The sequence below is a fragment of the Trachemys scripta genome, chromosome 3 (genome assembly GCF_013100865.1).
Source record: "Trachemys scripta elegans isolate TJP31775 chromosome 3, CAS_Tse_1.0, whole genome shotgun sequence".
Classification (NCBI taxonomy): domain Eukaryota; kingdom Metazoa; phylum Chordata; order Testudines; family Emydidae; genus Trachemys; species Trachemys scripta.
Genome location: NC_048300.1, coordinates 175,549,086 through 175,568,475, shown reverse-complemented (window position 1 = coordinate 175,568,475; position 19,390 = coordinate 175,549,086). Strand labels below are relative to the sequence as shown.

The 19,390-nt window shown below is 42.7% G+C and overlaps 1 protein-coding gene across 6 annotated transcripts in view; it reads right to left on the bottom strand.

Moving 5' to 3' along the window:
* Window positions 1–19,390, bottom strand: part of LPIN1 (lipin 1) — a 101,133-nt gene that overhangs the window by 13,100 nt on the left and 68,643 nt on the right. For all 6 annotated transcript variants that reach the window (XM_034766524.1, XM_034766523.1, XM_034766525.1 and 3 more), the window contains 9 exons: window positions 18,059–18,188; window positions 14,785–15,100; window positions 12,174–12,267; window positions 10,507–10,697; window positions 9,254–9,347; window positions 7,729–7,798; window positions 4,140–4,232; window positions 2,685–2,764; window positions 59–203 (listed from right to left, as the gene is read on the bottom strand). In XM_034766524.1, coding sequence (XP_034622415.1) covers window positions 59–203; window positions 2,685–2,764; window positions 4,140–4,232; window positions 7,729–7,798; window positions 9,254–9,347; window positions 10,507–10,697; window positions 12,174–12,267; window positions 14,785–15,100; window positions 18,059–18,188 — 1,213 coding nt within the window. The remainder of the gene's footprint in view (window positions 1–58; window positions 204–2,684; window positions 2,765–4,139; window positions 4,233–7,728; window positions 7,799–9,253; window positions 9,348–10,506; window positions 10,698–12,173; window positions 12,268–14,784; window positions 15,101–18,058; window positions 18,189–19,390) is intronic.

Here is a 19,390-nt window from a genome sequence, read left to right as displayed (position 1 = left end):
GAATAACTACATTGTGCTAGAAATGATATTTCAGAAGGAATATGTAAAAATAACTCACAAGCTGGTCAGAAGTGAGTCGAAGGGTCTTTTTGTAACTGATTCCTGACAATAATGAGAGATGACTTGAGTTTGTTTGTAGTGACCCAATGTTTGGTTTTGCAGCTCTCGGGTCTTCATCACTTGAAGAAGATTCATCCTTTAGTCTGGAACATCACATACAGAGAAAATGATGCTATCGTTTCTCAGTAAATGCATTTGGGTATCCATTAAAAATACATTAGCACTGACTCAGTGAATAAGTCAATTGATTCTCTGCTTCTAAGTACTGTCTCTTGGGAGGTTATTTACAACATGACTTTAGAAATATATCAATGAAGTGCTGAATTCTCATTCACGCATGTCTTCCATTATTCATATTTGGGTTCTTCAAGTCATTCACTTGTCTATATGCTAGTATTGTCACTTTAAGTTAACAGACTTAAATTACAGTCCATGTTGATTCATTTAAAACTCAAACAATGTATAAAATCTGTTAGCTAATGTGAGCAACCACAAAGGCGTTTCATTCTAAGGAAATAAAAGAGGAAAGAAAATAATTTATTTAATCTATGAAGAGTTCAGCAATTAGAGAATAAACCCAGAACATGACTAATGCAACTTTCTAATGGAAAATAACCTGCACCATACATTCTTTGTGAAAGCAGCAATTTTTGTCAATGGGATTATATTTTTACTGACAACTTTGGCAGGATTGCCCTACTCAAAATGTTAAAATGAAATGCCACCAACTTTTTGTTCCTGTGCAGGATATTAGTTTAAGTATACATCATTATAAAACTATTTTTCCTACCACAATCGTTTTTAAAAACCTGTCAAGGAAAATTTTTCACAGAAGAAAGAATTTTCATGGTAAACAGAACTGTCATGTTAGGTGGTAGCGTCAAATAGTCTTAACATACTGCCAGTGTGATCTTTAATATATCACCGTTCACATTCTTTTCCATCACAGCTGGGTTCTGCATGTTGTTGGGAAGTCTTGACCCTGGTGTCATAAATACTGCCTGTTGTGATTGGCAGCATTTAAAGCTATAGCCTGCCTGACTCTGTGGTTGCTATATCTGGCCTAAAAACTGCTTGCTACTCAATATTCTATTAACCATAGAATGGTTTTCAGCAACAAATCCTTCCTGATAGGTTTCTGAAGTCAGTTAAAACTCAGACATGAAACAGTAATTAAGGAGTGAAGTCTGATTGAAATTCCAATACTGTTTTAAGGCTGGGTCTTTAAACGAACAAGTAAGGGACAACAGAACCAAACATCACTGATGAGGAATGTGTCCTCTCAGATCCACTCATGGATCTTGTGGATTTGGGATAACGTATGTTATTGAGGCAGCAGTTTATGTGCCACACATTTAACCTGCCAGTATCTGGTCTCCAAAACAAAAGGTGGCTCCCAGGGCTTAATTTGTAATGGAAGAGGTGCTGGGGCTCAAGCAATTTTTTTTACATTCATAACTGCTGCAGCAAAAGTCCCGGGGCTGTGAACTGCCAAGCCTAGAGGTGCCGGGGCTCTGCCCTGGCAAGCCCTGGCACAAATTAAGCACTGGTGGCTCCTCATTCCAGCTAGTTCTCCTGGATTGCAACGACGGCCTCCAAAAAGCCTCAAGTTAATTTAGCATGTGTAAGCTAAAACTGAATCTGAGTCTTACTGCCCTCTCTCCAGCTCTGGCAGATCTGAGTGAGGACAGCACGGAAGGGGGCACTGCTGTGTTCATGGTAAGCCACTCGGTTGCACCTCCATGGGATTTGGGCTGTTCAAAAAGGAGACCAGGCAGGAGACAGCTACTCTCTGCTACTTCATCCCCATGGGACTTCAGCAGGTAACTTAATGCTGGCCCAGCAGAATCCTCCCTAAGTGGAGATTCTGGGACCAGCAAGGGATACTACAAGAGCTGCCTAAATTAGGAGGATCTACTGACTTTGAAACCCCTTCTTCTGCTTCTCCCTGGAAGGTGTAATAGAGAGCTGTGGAGTTTCCTGTCCCCTTCATGGGAGAGATGGTATAAGAATCCCTCTGAAAGGAACGACTTATGCTCCTGAGCCTCCTCAGGTATATAGAAGCAAACAGGGAGATGTCAGACTGTGCACATTTTCATAAATTAAGGGATATTACAAGGATCTGGGACATTTTGACTTCAGTGAGGTGCAAAAAGCTTTGGAAGATCATCCGCCCGATTATTACTTATTTGTAGGTGCTTCTAAACTTCCTGCATCTGGCTAGGATTGAAAACAGAAGGGCTAACAAATAAGGGGGGGGGGGGAAGAGAGAGAGAGAGAAAGAAAGAAAGAGTTATGGAGATGCCAGAACAAGAAAGTCCAGTTCTACAGACTGAATAAGTTTGGAAAAGGCTCATCAAAGTACTGTAGCCCCACAACCTTGCCCTGGATAGAATCCCCCAACACTTCATCTCCTTAGGCATTATGGAGGTGAAGTGGATTTTACCATGGGTGAATTTCACCAATATTAAGGGATCAAATATAGAGATAGGATAGCATAACAGATTACAAATCTCAACCAGATTTCGTTACTTCCCCTCTCTGCCATTCAAAGACTTGACGTATCCTGCTTTCATTTTTAAATGGTCCAGAGTTACTTTGGCTACAGCCCTCTTTTTGCACACCTGTCTGCAATGCTCATTTGTGATGACTCCTCTTCTGTAGTAAGCACATTCCCACTTAAATCTTGCGTTGGCTTGGTTTCCTAAAACACAGATATGAGAAGTTGTGAATTCCATAGTAGACAGAGAGAGGAAATATTTAAAGAAAATAATCTTATTGGCCCAATCCTGCTTGCTTCACTCATGCAGGTATTCCTATTGCTTTCACCAAGACTATAAATGTGAGAAAGGCAAGCAGGACTTGGTTCTGTGCATATATATGATAAAAAAAAAATCAAGGGTTTACTGTAGGAAAATTTTTACACAGAGCACTAGAATACTCGCAAGTATAAACCACAGTAGAAACTGAAATTTGGTTTTCTTTGGCAGATACAGAGAGAGAGCTGATTTCAAATGACAACAATTGGTGGAAATTGTGGGACTAATCCTGTAGACACTCACTGCATAGAAACTCCATTAACCATTAATAAAACCTACTAATCAAGCCTACCTTGGGGAGACTTAGCTCTGACAGTTTCATCTCAAATAATGAAAGTTACACAAGGCTATCATGAAACAAATGGACAGCATTAACTAAAGCCTTTTCTATCTAATTGTAGCTGTCGCAGCTCAGTTTACAAGGGAACACTTCCAAGAAGGCAGTCATTCTTAGAATTCAATAAGTTGCAGAAAAATATGGCAAGAAAAACAAATTATATGAAGCCCATAACTAAAGTTCACAAGAATGACTATTCTATGTAAACTTAGAAAACTCTCAAGTATCAGATATTTCAACTTGTTAAAAATTAAATGAAGATAGATTTTTATTAGCAGTTTTAGAGATTAAATATGGCTAACGGGTTATTATAACAGTGATTATTATAGCACTTACACAGTGCTTAAATGTCCATAAACAGCTTTGAAGATGTAATTAAAGCACCCAATCCCCAGAGATTGTTGGAAAATGGGTTGGCGGGGGGGGGGTTTAACAAAAAGTGATGAAACACATTTCTTTCATTTTTTTCATCCAAATTTAGCATTTGTTATAATTTTCCAACCAGCTCTAGTAATAAATATCATTATCCTTCAAATCTGGAAGCAGAACTGTAGAAAGAGTGAGCAACTTGCCCAATGACATACATTAAGTTAGTCGCACAGCCAGGATAAGAACTCAGCAGTTCTTGGTTCCCATGTCCCTGACTAATCTATTAGATTATGCTGCCAAAGGTAGATGCAGTGAATACAAATGTGGAAGTGAAATAGACAAATGTTTAGCTAAGGGCCTTATCCACTGAAGTCAACAGGAGTCTTTCCATTGACTTATGGGCTTTGGATCAGGCCCTAAATGCCTTTCTTGTGTGTCCCCTAAATCAAACTGGGTATTGTACTGTCTGTAGAAGCACAACCTCTGGAGGATGCATGTGTAAGATACATGAGATTCAAACCTCAAAACTAACTCCATCTGCTTTTTAAACTTACCTCTTTGATAGTGCTATTCCTCCCTCGCCATGAAAACCACCATCTTCCGCCTTTCTTGGGCATCTTATCCCTCATAATTGATTCCACAGTGGCCTGTGATAAATGGATGGTAACATAAATAATGGAACAAAAGAAAGGGACAACCTGACACATGCAAACAAAGGAAAATGATGAACACAATTTCAACCAAGGATAAACAGAAGAAAAGGAAACATACTGTCTGTGGGCCATAAATTTTATAAAAGCAAAACCTAATGGCATCCAGAACTGCACTGAAGTAACTGAAGCATGAATACTTGAGGAGTTTTTAAAGGAAAAAGAAAAGGAGATCAAACCAAAAAAGAAAAAGAAAGCATAAAATGGCATTAGTATAATGTCTAGCATGGGTAAATAATAGTCGGATTTGAGGTTGTTTAGTGAAAATTGTAAGTTACAAAACATATAAAAAAACAGGTGACCAGTTTTTTGGAAGAGGTCTCAGGTACAAAGGCTACAAACTAAAAGGCAAGATGGTGGGTTACTCTCGCTAAAAGAAAACTAACATTTGTATTTATCATTAATTTATGGGGAGAAGTGGTGTTACTATTTTTTATATTAATTTAGTGATGACATGTGTTGGATTGACAAGGACTAGACTCTGAAGTTATTTATCCAGAGATACGTTGTGGAGAGCAACAGTGCATACTTCCTTTCAATAACTCAACACCCAACATGTCTGATCCATGACACGGAGTGATCATTTCCAAGGGCGAAAGGATTTAGTTTTCACATCCATGAGCCCTTGGCCTCTCTACTAAAACTACAAGGGTGTCAGCGGTGTTTTGCAACCTGTCTATAGGACTATTCAGGGAGAAGGACATTTTAATGGAAATATAAGATGGCCTCTCCTCATGTAAGGAGCTTTCCATTGTAAGCCTGATTTTGCCTCTCCTCTCCAAAGATCAGTGTAAAATTGTGTAGGTGATAAGGGATCTTGTAAGACAAACCACAATCAAATCTAAGTTCTATTAATGGTTAGGAAGATGAGAAGCAGAGTTCAGCTACAGTGTCCATCTCTCTCTCCAACTATATTAGGTTTTTCAAAGGCTCCCCTTTACTGTTGCATTTAAAATGCATAAGAACGTAAGAATGGCCATACTGGGTAGACCAAAGTTCCATCTAGCCGAGCATCCTTTCTTCCAACAGTGGTAAAGTGCCCCAAAGGGAATGAACAGAACAGGTAATCATCAAGTGATCCATCCCCTGTCGCCCATTCCCAGCCTCTGGCAAAGAGAGGTTGGGGACACCATCCCTGCCCATCCTGGCTAATAGCCATTGATGGACCTATCCTCCATGAATTTATCTAGTTCTTTTTTGAACCCTGCTATAATCTTGGCCTCCACAACATCCTCTGGCAAGGAGTTCCACAGGTTGACTGTGTGTTGCATGAAAAAATACTTCCTTTTGTTTGTTTTAAACCTGCTGCCTATTAATTTCATTTGGTGACCCCTAGTTCTTGTGTTACGAGAAGTAAATAACACTTCCTTATTTACTTTCTCCATATCAGTCATGACTTTATATACCTCTATCATATCCCCCCTTAGTCGTCTCTTTTCCAAGCTGAAATGACCCAGTCTTTTTAATCGCTCCTCATATGGAAGCCATTCCATAGCCCTAATCATTTTTGTTGCCCTTTTCTGAACTTTTTCCAATTCCAATATATCTTTTTTGAGATGGGGCGACCACCTCTGCACTCAGTATTCAAGAAAGATAGTGAGATAAATGTCAGAAAGGTAAAACTGAGCAAATACGCTTTGGGGCGTCTTTAAAAGAAATGCAAAAAAGCAGAGGAACAGCTTGAGTCAAAATCTGAATTGTTGAGAGTAATGGCTCCAATTCAGCAAGATACTTACATACGCGCCCAACTTGGAGCACGTGTCTGGTTCTACTGACTTCAACAGCACTACTGAGAAGCTTAAAGTTAGGCATGTGCTTAAGTACTTTGCTGAATGGGGGTCAATATCAACTATTCCTTTGCAAAAGCTCCAAGTTCACATCACTTCATACAATCTCTTCTGACAAAATATAAAATCCTTTAACACTTCAGTGACTTAGTTCTGTTGTTGGAACAAGTCAAAGCTCTACCAATATGTATGAAAATAAGTAAGATCAGTTCGAAGATCAGTAATAGAAAGCAGGATGGTAATATTTTCAGGGTTATAGTTCACTCAAGTAAATCTTTCCAATCTAACGTATTGCTCAGTATCTGTTGCCTCATTTGATTAGCCTGGTTCATTCTAGAAAGTTTCCAACATTTGGAATGTAAATACTGGTTTTAAAAAACAAACGTAGTGAATTTAGTGCTCAAGAATTATATTTTTATTGATAACCCAGGAAAATAAGGGTGAAATTAACTTCAGTGGGGTCAGGATTTCATCCTGAATCTTCTAATGTATCTACCAAAACATAGATCTTAGCAAAATGTTTTCAATGAAAAAACACACTCCTGGTTTTGTGTTTCATTACAAACTCATACAGTTTACATGGAGTGTGGGCAGATATACGGTGTTATTTTAGAACCAGGCATATTTGCAGATTCAGGTGATTCTCATGGAAAGGCGAGAGTAACATAGTGGTACCCAGTAAGTATCAGTTTGAGGCTTTGCATGAGTTTAGATTCCAAACTCAAAGTGACATTAAGGGGATTTGAACTCACATGGGTCAAAACCAAAGACATCATTTGTGTGCAAAGCAAAATTGCAAATCTAAGTATAGATCTTTTCCCCCAACAGTGTCCTCTCAATGAACCCTAAACTGTGGCAAGCACTTTTAAAAGTTACAAATCTCCCTGCTTGAATGCATGCTACTTTTCTGACACTTTAAAGCAAGGGCTACAACTTCTGCAATAGTTGTCCATTAACCGCAAACCTCTAGTCACTATTTCTACTGAAACTGTATACTCTCTGCAGACATAATAGAAGATACAGACACCAAATATTCAATTACAGCCCACAGTTACCTGTAAATATAACCTATGGTTACAAGCCAGTGAATATTAATCAAAGGAGAAAGGGAGGATAAATCATCAAGAAGGGTCATCCTCTTTTGGACTTTATAATCCTCTAGATATTTTTTGAATTTTTATAAGCTAGCAAATAAATACAGTGTAGACCAAATTCAGGGCTTATCTACACAGGGAAGTTAGAGCTTAGCAAGGCAGAGTGTGAATTTATAGCTCACTAGCCAGTCTGCACTAACTCCCTGTGTGGACACTCTTACTGCACATTAGAAGTGCCTTTGTACACTTCAGCTTAATACACTAATTCCCCATGGGACTTAATGCGAAGTAGCTAGGATGCTGTACATTCACAACCTAATTTGCTGCGCACTAACTTCCCATGTAGACACGCCCTTAGTCCAGCTTAATTTGGGGTTGAATTTGGCCTTATGTTGTCAGCACAAGCTATGTGACTGGTTATGTGTGAACGGCTCCTACTGATGTGCAGACTCTCTGTAAAATACAGTCACTTTCTCTGCCTTCCTTAATTTCAATTCATGAAATGAAAAACACCACAGCTCATGCTTTCCCAGCTTTCATGTTCAATCTCACCTTTGGCAAAGGTTTCTGGAATGCTTGCATTGCCAGTAGAAGTGGAGCAGCTGTTGTCCAGTTGTAGTACCTGAGAAATCAAAACAGTTTGTGTATGGTTACATTTTGTAATACCATCGATCCCAATTCACAGCCTAACAGTAATTGCACTGTCAGTTAAAGCAATGGAGTTTATTTAAACTAAAGAACAAAGCCATGAAGTTCAGATCTGGATCTGCAAATCCATGTCCTACCTTAGAGTACTTTGGTTGTATCTATTTATTAAGGCAAAGTTCCAGTAAAACATTAACATCAGACTTTACTGAGTCAGGGGGAGGGATAGCTCAGAGGTTTGAGCATTGGCTTGCTAAACCCAGGGTTGTGAGCTCAATCCTTGAGGGGGCCACTTGGGGATCTGGAGCAAAATCAGTACTTGGTCCTGCTAGTGAAGGCAGGGGGCTGGACTCAATGACCTTTCAAGGTCCCTTCCAGTTCTAGGAGATGGGATATCTCCATTAATTATTATTATTATTTAATATTCAAAGAACCTCGTTAAAGACTCTGGCTTGCTGGCTGGGGAACCTTCCTCCTCTGAATTGCTATAAAGGGTGACCAAATTCCCAAATACCTATCCTCGTCTTGGCACTTCCTTTGTGTACGTACTGGTGTAAAAGCTTTTCCAGTACAAGGACAGTCCATATTTATTATACCACAATTCCACAGGAGGAGAAGTCATACAGGCGATCATGAAAGAAAAGCTAAGCCCCAAACAGAAATTGTATTTCTCCATCCATTCCTCATATCTGTACCATAGCTCAGGGACCTACATTTTCTACGAGCCACCTGTATTGTGCCTTCAAGGCGCTGTACAAATGTTCAGGTTTGGGTTCTGTGTGGTGCTGACTTTCTTCTGTGGTGTGCTGAGGGCCTGCAACTCCCATGGCAGTTAGGAAGCTAAATCCACAGCGATGCCACCCAACTGCCCATGAGAGTGAGGTCCGCACAGCACCACACTTGAGGTCTCCAGCACCTTTCCTAATCCGACCTTCCCAAATTAGTCCTCTCCTCACTACACCCTTGTGAGGTAGGTAAGTGGTATTATCCCCATTTTACAGATCAGGAAACCAGGGCAAGAAATTAAGCAACTTGTCCAAAAATCACACAATGAGTCAGCAGAGAGGGGAGGTAATAACATATTCAGTGGATGTAGGTTCTTTCTCTGCATATAGAATGGCCATAGGCCAATCATGATTTCCCCATAAATATTCATCATTCAATTGTACTGAATGAATGTCTTAGCAAGGTTTATAGTCTATTTTATTTTTAATCTAGATACTGAGTGTGAACATTGTCTACATTCAATACTAGCTCTTTGAAATCCAAATTAGTTACTTAATTAGCTGTAACTGGCTTTGAATCTCTCAGGGTGAATCTACAGTAGAAAAATGAGTACCCATTTGTTCAGCAATGGTGCAGCTGGTGTACTAAAAAGACGCAAATGCTTTTCCCACATTGTCCAGACTTTTGCCTGCTGAAATGTACTTACTTATTTCCAATCTTAACCACAAGGTTGGGGTCGTCAATGATAGCAGGATTGTCCACAAACTGCTGATATGTTACTGCTTGTTCTAAGAACTGATCTGTTGGAAATATTTAAAACATACTCACATAAGTACAGCACTTGCAATGGGACAGCCTGCCTACCCCCCGCCCCCATAACTAGCATTAAAACATCCTGAAGAGCTAAGTTTCAGGCTCAGGATGACAGGGGTAGCAGAGACTAGCAGTACTATGGACACAAGGCTTAGAGCCCCAATCTTGCAAGGTGCTGGGTATTTCCTCTGAGCTGCTGACTGCCCTTAACTCCTCACAGGAGGTGCTCAATGAAAGCTACAGTGATCAGCACATTGCAGGATCAGGCCTTTCACTCCTGAGTAAGGATGTGCCTCTTCAGTGACCTTCTCTGGCTAATTAGGGAAGAGGTGTTGATGGACTCGATGAAGAGCTACAGCCCCAACCAGAAACATGATCAATACTTGCAGGGCCTGGAGGAAAATGAAAATGCATCCTTCTGGACAACCCCCCCCTTCCCTTCCTCGCCTTCAAGAATCACAATTATTTGGATTAACAACAAAATAATAAATAGAACTACTTTATCATAAACTACCCTCTGTATGGAATATTTTAACTTCTAGTTTCCAAACAGTGCTCAGACCAGTGTCAATCTTAGATATTTCAATGGCTCCCATGACTCATATCTGAGCACCTAAAGGTCTTTGATGTATTTATCCTCACAACACTCCTGAGAGGTAGGAAAGAGCTGTTATCTCCATTTTACAGATGGGGAACCAAAGTGCAGAGAGACTAATGACTTGTCCAAGATCACACAGGAAGTCTGTGCCAAAGCTGAAAATGGAACCTACGCCTTCCGAGTCCCGGGCTAGCACCCTAACCATTGGGCCATCCTACCTGTCCATGGTAGTGACAGCTGTGAATTTACCAATTATACACTGCAGTAAGAGGCATAATAAATGGCAAATGCACCCCTTTACTACTGTTGCATGAAGAGTACCTGTAAATACAGTAATTTCCAAAATATATTACAGTAAGTTAAAATCAGTAATATAGTATTAATAACCCTAGAACTTCTGACATAATTTTTATCCAAATAAGATGAGCTACATACTCCCTCAGCCTTAAATTCCTACCTCTAGCCACAAGAGGGCACTGTTTCCTCTTTAACAGGAGTTGAGAGTTGACTAACAACATGTAATCATAAGGCACAGGATCATTCTGTACCTTTTGTTATCTCTTTGTTGTCACTAAGACCTCCACAGAGTGAAATGGCAATTGAAGGCAAGTCTCTTATTCCATCTGAGACGCCTTCAACACCACTGTCAACACCTGAACTTCCACCAGAGTGAGGGGACTGATTGGCCGACCGTGGTCCATTTTCATTTGCATTCTTTCCATGTGCAATATTATCACCGCTGTAGGGGGAAAAAACAAACAAACAGTCTTTCAGTCCTCATTGTTTTCTGATCTGTATCATTCCCAAATTCTCTTCCTTCACAAGCCCAAACCCACATTATGCACACATTAGGGTGACCAGATATCCCGATTTTATAGGGACAATCCTAATATTTAGGGCTTTTTCTTATATAGGTGCTGATTACCCCCCACCCCCGTCCTGATTTTTCACACTTGCTATCTGGTCACCCTAGCACACATTAAGGTAAACAGCATGTTAAACTGTGATTCTCTGGCATAACAAGAAATCATTTCTCTATGGCAGGGAATTCAAATTAGTGGCCTTTCTCAGGCCTCATCTATACACAAAAGTTGTACTGTTTTAACCACACCAGTATAAAGAGGTACAGCCCCCACTACCATGGACACAGTCACACTGGTATAATATTGCTTCTACCAACATAGCTATGGGAAAGGGAATAAGCTATTCCAGTATAATGTATCTATAGAACTGCATCCACACTACAGGCTGTACTGATAGAACTGTTTTGGTAAAAAATAATCACCCTTAAATACTTATATTGGATCAAGATCTGTGTGTAGATCAGTCATTATTTACTAGAACACACAGGGACAAAATTGTGTCTCTGTTACAATGACTTCCAGAGTTATAACAGGGCATTTGAGAGAAGAATTTGCAGCACAATCTCTCTCTTTTACCAATCTACCACGATTTTGTTTCAATGTTAATATTCCATCCTTAACAACGACAATGTTTAAGAAAGCCGAAAAAGATACTATTCAAATTATTCTCACTTTAGTTGTTGCTGAATGGCTTTCTGTCAACAAAACCATTATAGTATGATCTGGGAAGAGGATCATACAAATGTTAAAAGAAACTCTAATGGAAATTAAACCAAAATGATAATGATGTATTTGGGGAGAAAACACATTTTCATAAATAAAGGCATCGTAAGTGTCATCCAAAAATAATTTTCTATCATTTGTATTTCTAGATGGTCAATCGCTATAGTACAGTTAGAGTAAAATAATAATATTAATAATACTAAACTTTAAGTGATTTCAGGTAACAAACAAGGTGAAAAGCATATTGCATATATATATATATATATATATATATCCCTTAGAGTATCTTTTATACTAAGAGCCATATACTACCCTTGATCCATGAGTATAATTCCCATAACGTTAACGGAAATTGCACAGCAGTCTGAGATTAGTATATAATGCTTAGCATTTTCTATCACATTTCTTATGAACAAGTATAGATCTGTTACAAAGTTTCAAGAACATCTTTTCTCTGCATAATTGTAGGTATCCTTCCCAACATCCTTTTTTGACCTAGACTCTCATTTAGCTGAATTTTACTTACAGCCGGTATTCCTATAATCTTGGCACAATGAGACCTGCTAAGAATCTGATGGGAGAAGATGGAGATTTAACTAATATATTCTAATCCAAATAAATTGTTATACTTTTTGGGGAAATAAAGCGCAGCAACTTCTGGATCCATGTCAGTGAGGTCATCTAAATAGACACCATCAGCACCAAGATGCCGGCTTCGTTTATCTGTCAAACACAGAGTAAATAAATAATGAATTGGTGTCTTCCAAATACACAACAAGAATTTAAAAAACCTTATATCTTAAGGAGCTATAAACCACATAAAGCATGTGCACACAATTCATAGTTAAAAGAAAAAACAATTGTCTACAATGACACAAAGCTGCAAGGCCAAAAGTTTCACAACTGGCCACTGATTTTCGATGCCTTGGTGAGACACCAAAAGGCTGATTTTCAGAGGTGCTGAGCACTCACAATTCCAACTGAAGTCAATGCCGGCTACGCATGATGTCTCATTTGGATACCTAACCTGGATACCTCTTTTGGATACCTAACAAGTGAGGGACCAAAAAAAACTTTACAATGGTTTGGTTTTGCTGGGAGAGGAGTTATTTAAGTTAAGGCCAGTGTTGACACAAGGACAAATGGATGCAAACTGGACAGCAACAAGATTAGGCTTGAAATTAGATGAAGGTTTCTAGCCATCAGAGGAGTGAAGTTCTGGAGCAACCTTCCAAGGGGGGCAGTGGGAGTAAAACAAATCTAACTGGCTTCAAGACTGAGCTTAATAAGTTTATGGAGGAGATGGAATGATGAGGTTACCTACAATGGCCTGTGTCTCATCTGCAACTGCTAGTAGCAAATATCACCAACTGCTGGAGATGGGACACTAGATGAGGAGGACTCTGAGTTAGTATAGAGACTTTTTTCCCAGGTTTCTGGATGGTGGGTCTAGCTGACATGCTCAGGGTCTAACTGATCGCCAAATTTGGGGAGGGAAGGAATTTTCCCCCCAATCCAGATTGGCAGAGACCCTAGAGGACTCCTTGGACCTTCCTCTGCAGCATGAGACACAAGTCACTTGCTGGTTTAAACTAGTGTAAATGGTAGATTCTCTACAATTTGAAGTCTTTAAATCATGATTTGAGGACTTCAGTAACTCAGCCAGAGGGTATGAGTCTATTACAGGAGTGGGTGGGGTTTTGTGATCTGCAATGTGCAGGAGGCCAGACTAGATGATCATGATGGTCCCTTCCGGTCTTAAATTCTATCAGCCTATCTTAGGGTAGGTCTACACTTACCCGGTAGTTCGGCGGCAAGCAAATTGAACTTCTGGGTTCGACTTATCGCATCTTGTCTGGACGAGATAAGTCGAACCCGGAAGTGCTCGCCGTCGACTGCGATACTCCAGCTCGGCGAGAGGAGTACGCAAAGTCGACGGGGGAGCCTGCCTGCCGCGTCTGGACCGAGGTAAGTTCGAACTAAGGTACTTTGAACTTCAGCTACGTTATTCAGCTTAGTTCGAATTGGGGGGTTAGTGTAGACCTGCCCTTAGGCACTTTTATGGCCCCCATCACCATGTTATCTGAGCACTTCCTACTCTCTAATATATTTATCCTCACAACATCCCTGTCCATTTAGAAGTGCTATTGTCCCCATTTTTCAGATAGGAAAACGAGGTACAGAGATGCTAAGTGACTTGTCCCTGGTGACAAAGGGCAGGAACTTGAACACAGGTCTCCCAAGTCCTAGCTCAGTGCCATGACCACTGGACCATCTTTGCTCTCTTGTTGTAGCCACTTCTAGAAGAGTGACTGCATGGAGGGTGAAATCCTGAGGGTCTTACCGAGAGCTGTGAGCTTCAGTTTGCATCCTTTACTCAAAACACACAACTCACTCACTGAATTTCTGACAAGTAATCAAGGGAAGGGAGGTGAAGGCGCACAAATTATTGCATACTAGATGGAACACCTCTATCACTCTGACCTTCACAGACGTGGAACCCCTGGGGAACTGGCTGAGAAATGTGTCTGTAATAATGTCTGCTCATGTAAAGACTCCAGCACCCTGGAGAATTTGGGGTCTATCAAAATATATATTGTGAATGCGTAAACTTCACGTGGAGATTATATCTCTTATCAGAAAACAATCTAGCATCATCTTTAGAAATTAGAGAGAAATAAAATGGGCACAGTTATATTCCAATTGAAGAAGATTATGTGTGTGCTGAACACAACAAAAATTGCTTATGTGTGATTAGACCATTCTGCTTTGTGGCATGCATGATGTTTAAGCAAAGGCCATGTTGCAACTTTGCTTTGAGGTGGAGGCATTCCAACAGCTAGCAGTGGCGTGGCACAGCTGTAGAGCAGACTATTGGTAGAGCTGAAAGGGAAATCTGTAGCATGCTCGGATCACCAAATTCTGCAACCCCTGGGTTTGTGAAATAGGGAAGAATTTAGTACAAGTTTTGCAACCTGCTTATCTGCACAGATCTGCTAAATACAGTAACCAGGGGAGAAAATTATTTCTCTCCCTGTCATTACAGCTCTCTGTTAAAAAACCCACTCCACACACACATGCTCAGCTGTTGTTTATGTTAAAAGGCATATTGCTCTCCTTTCAGTCTCTCCAGAAATGCTCTGAAGTTATAGATTAGTGCATCGGGCTACAAAGAGCCTAATCACTGTGGCATCTAGGTGCAAAATCACATGCATAGAATTGCAGGAGAAACTGCTTTACCTTTCTTTCTAGAAGGGGAATCTGTTTTGCTTGCTTGCTGGACTAAGCAAGCGGTAGCTTGTTTGATTTCTTCATTTGCAGGCAGTGATGGTGCAGCTGCTCCTACAGCCTCTATCTCTGGTTCATTTATCTCAGCTGGCACTGGCTGGGGGTCATTTACATCAGAAGCCGCAACAGCTGCCTGTCCAATGGCAGGTAAAGCAGTCAAGCTGCTTATCTCCTCTGCAGACTCACTTTGAATTACCCGAAAATGAGTGCTTTCTGAAGGATTTATATTCACCATGCTGGATTCCTTTGCCTTGAGTAGAGAAATGGACTAGGAGAAAAAATAAACAGATCAGGATAATGAAAGCCCCTGAGAAAAAGAGAGACACAAAATAGTCAGAGTTTAGCCTGGTCTATTCACACAAAGCTCTACTTTGCACTGCCCTGTTTGGTTTTGATTTCAATGGGAGGTAAAGGCATTCCACATCTCCTAGGAAGCAAAATAGGACCCGTAACACTTATCGTTGCCATGCCCACTGAAAGCTGATTCTCAAGAAAACCAGCTACTGCTGGAAACCTCAGTTAGCTGAATCACTGGTTCTTAACAGCCCAATTAAATAGATGCTCTGTCTGCATAACTCTTCTTGATTTCAAAAGGGGAGCTGCACTCTGAATGGCTACAACACTGGGACTTTAGTGAACAAACACTTCCAATAAAAATGGTGGTTCCTAGTGAAAGGTATACAAAGAGTGATTCTCAGAAGCCATGCTAAAAACAACTCCTATTAGCCTGCCCAGGAGCTAAGCCCCCCTGTAGAGCTGCTGCTTAGTAGAGCAGCTGCCAATAGACCACCAGGATCTTAGTTTGAGTCTTGATTATGATAACGTTCAAGGCATACGCACCGCAAGGCTGTCATGTCATAGAGTCAGCCTATTGGTTAAACCAGGGGTTTCAAACGCAAATGACCACGAGGGCCACATGAGGACTAGTACATTGGCCTGAGGGCCGCATTACTGACACTTCTCTCCGCTGCCCTCGACCCCGCCCCACTCCACCCCTTCCACGAGGCCCCGCCCAATTCCAACCCCTTCCCCGAAATCCCCACCCCAACTCTGCCCCCTTCCTGTTCCCAGGGGGTGCAGGAGAAGTTCGGAGGACGGACTCCAGCCCAATGCGCACCAGGGGCAGGGCAGGGCAGGCTCCCTGCCTGCCTGCCCACACGCCGCTCCAGGAAATGGCCGGAACTTGGGGGAGGAGGGGCCCCGGGGTCTATGTGTTGCTCTTGCTTCAGGCACCGCCCCCAGCAGCTCCCATTGGCCGGGAATGGGGAACTGCGGCCAATGGGAGCTGCTGAGGACACTGCCTGAAGCAAGAGCAACACACAGACCCCTGTGCCCCTCTTCCCCACGTTCCAGCCACTTCCTGGAGCGGCGTGGGGGCACGGCCTGCCCCCGGGGCACGCTGGGCTGGAGCCGCTCTAGGTAAATGGGGGGGCAGGGAGGGGGACCACAAGTAGGGTTACCATATTTTGAGTGTCCAAAAAGAGGACACTCCACGAGGCCCCGGCCCCGCCCCCAGCCCCGCCCATGCCCCCATCCCAACTCCACCCCTTCCCCAAAGTCCCCGCCCCAACTCCGCCCCCTCCCCTGCTTCCCGCAAACATTTGATTCGCGGGAAGCCTGAAGCAGGCAGCAGGTAAGCTAGTGGGGTGGGGTGGGGGGAGGAGGCGCAGCCCAGTCTGGCCCCCCCAACCGAGCAGCTCCCTCCGGCGGCCAGCCCTGGCGTCTCCAGCTTGTCTCGGCTCCTGGGTTGCCGGCCCCGGGCCAGCCCCCGGCCCAGCACCCCCGGCCCCCGGCCCAGCACCGCCGGCCCCCGGCCCCGCACCCAGGGCCAGCCGCCGGCCGAGCACCCCCGGGCCAGCACCGCCGGCCCCGGCCCGGCCCCCGGCCCAGCACCCAGCGGCGCCGGCCCCTCCCTATTCTCCCAGACATGTTCGGCTTTTTGGGATTTCCCCCCGGACGGGGATTTGAGGCCCAAAAAGCCTGACATGTCCGGGAAAATCCGGACGTACGGTAACCCTACCACAAGGAGCTTGCGGGCTGCAGAAAACAACCCTGGGCCGCGTGTTTGAGACCCCTGGGTTAGACTATGCAGCAGCTAAACGTGCACCATACGCTGCCATACCCTGAGTGCCAAACACTGCATTTACTTCAGCGCTCACTCACTATTATGCAGCTCTAATACTTTACATAAAATGAATAGTTGTGATCCATATGCTTACAAAGCCATAGTAAAGGTGCCTCTTAGTTGGATATATGGGTAAAATTTTCAAAAAACCCTTAAATGACTTTGGAACCTAAGTCTCATTGACTTTCAATGGGACATAGGCTCCTAAGTCACTGAGGCACTTTTGAAAATTTTACTCTGCATCATCTGTCCATAGGGCAGTGGGACACAGTATTTTTGTACCTGGTTGTTTCAGTCACTGCTGTCTCTTGCTAACTATAATCAAAGTTACAACTGGGGCTAAGAATTTAAAAATCAACTGGTGACTTTGGGTGCCCGTCTGCAGACACCTTGAAAGGGCCTGACTGTCAGAAGGTGAGTGCCCAGAACTTTCTGAAAATCAGCTCCCTTTAACATTCTTCAAGATGGGCACCCAAAATAACTACTCACTTCATGAAATCTTGGCCAGGAAAGTTCTCTATTTCAGTCAGTAACAAATATGAACAACACTAAATACCTTTAATTCTGTAGACAAAGTGTTTACATGCAAAGCCTTCCTCGTTCAGCAGAAATGTTTGCCTACATCAATATTTCCTATCTAGGCCAAGTCCCTAACTTGCCATTTCTTCCCCTGCAGTACTTTAAAGATCCAACCCTTCAACTCTTATCCCAATCTTCATCATCTCCCATGTCAATCAGTGCAACCTCATCCTCTTGGACAGTCATTCCAAAAATCCACAATGCCCTCTCCAGCCCTTCCCAACTGCAGCCTCTAAAGTGATCTTCCTAACCCATCCATCAAACCGCATCATCATCCCCCTTTGAATTCCTTCATTGCCTCCCCCTTCTCTATCTCATTAGATATTAATTTCTTGTCCTCATCTTTCAAGACTCAACATAATTCAGTTCTTAATCCTGACTTCGATTTGCCTGTATGAAGTAAAAGCCTAATATCAAACAGGTATATCAGCTATGTGAAATACTGCACCCACATGTACATGTGCCCTATTAACAATACACAGTAGATACTGGAAGGAATGAAACAGGAGTGATGTTTGATACCTTTGCAGCTTGAGGTAGTTCTCCCCACGCCCAGTGCATTTGTGGGTTATTCTTCTGCATCCCCCTGTCCAAAGATTTACTGACTAATTCTGAATCACTCTTAGGAGTGGGAGGGCGTGAACCTGACGGACTGGAAAACAAAACGAAATGGTACTTATTAAACAGCTAAGTAAAAGCAAAGCATAGGCCAAGCTGCATTACTTAGCATTTTGTTGTCTATTATCTGTATTACAAGCGTCGCCACAATACGCTAGGCACCTTCCAAGCGGTCACGACCCAAAGAGTTCAGAAATCTAAGGAGCTCAGCAGCAAATCAAAGATGTGGAAACATGATAAACCATTTTCAAAGTAACTATCTGAGACTGGCTCTCTTGTGCACCCATTAATAAGCTGTCAGGTTTTGGTAGGCATCGGGGTCTTGAGGAGGAATTTGAAGGTGGCAGGGATACAGACTAGTTCAGGGAGGGCATCCAATGCATAAATACACATGGAAGAAAGAGTGATAATTAGTAAATTACTAGTCTGTGGCATCACCAGTCATCTTCGTTTAATGCAATAAAATCAGTAGTCAATAGTACAAATGGTCAAATCAGCCACTAATGAGTGATGGTTCATAGACTGTAAAGCCAGAAGCGATGACTCTGATCATCTACTCTGACCTCCTGCATAGCACAAGACTCTCAAATTTCATCCCAAATTCCTGCATCAAGCCTATAACTTCTGGCTGAGCTAGAGCATATATTTTAAATACAAATCCAATCTTGAGTTAAAGAATCTACTATATCCCTGGAAAAGCTGTTCCCACAGTTAATTACCCTAGGGTTACCATTCGTCCGGATTTACCCGGACATGTCCTCCTTTTTGTGCTAAAAATAGCGTCCGGGGGGAATTTGTAAAGCTCTCAAAATGTCCGGGATTTCCCCCCTCCCCCGGCAGAGCAGAGCGAGCAGCTGGGAGGGCTGCAGGAAAGTCCCGGGCTGGATTCCGGAGCAGCTGTAGAGGAGCCGGATCCGCCCTGCATTCTGAGCCGGCAGCTCTCCCATGCAGCCCGGTCCGGCAGCACTGTGCAGGGCCAGGGACCGGGTTTTGTTGTGCTGGGGAGCGCAGCCACGTGTCCGGCTCGCAAAGAGCCCAACACCCTGTTCTGAGCGGCGGGGTAAGGGGGTCAGGGGGCAGGAGAAGGGGCAGGGAGGTTCTGGAGGGGACAGTCAAGAGACGGGGGGGGGCTTTTTGGGGGGAGTGGAGAAAGTTTTGGGCAGTCAGGGTACAGGTAGGGGGTGGGGTTCTGGAGGGCAGTTAGGAGCAGGGGTCCCAGGAGGGGGCAGTCAGGGG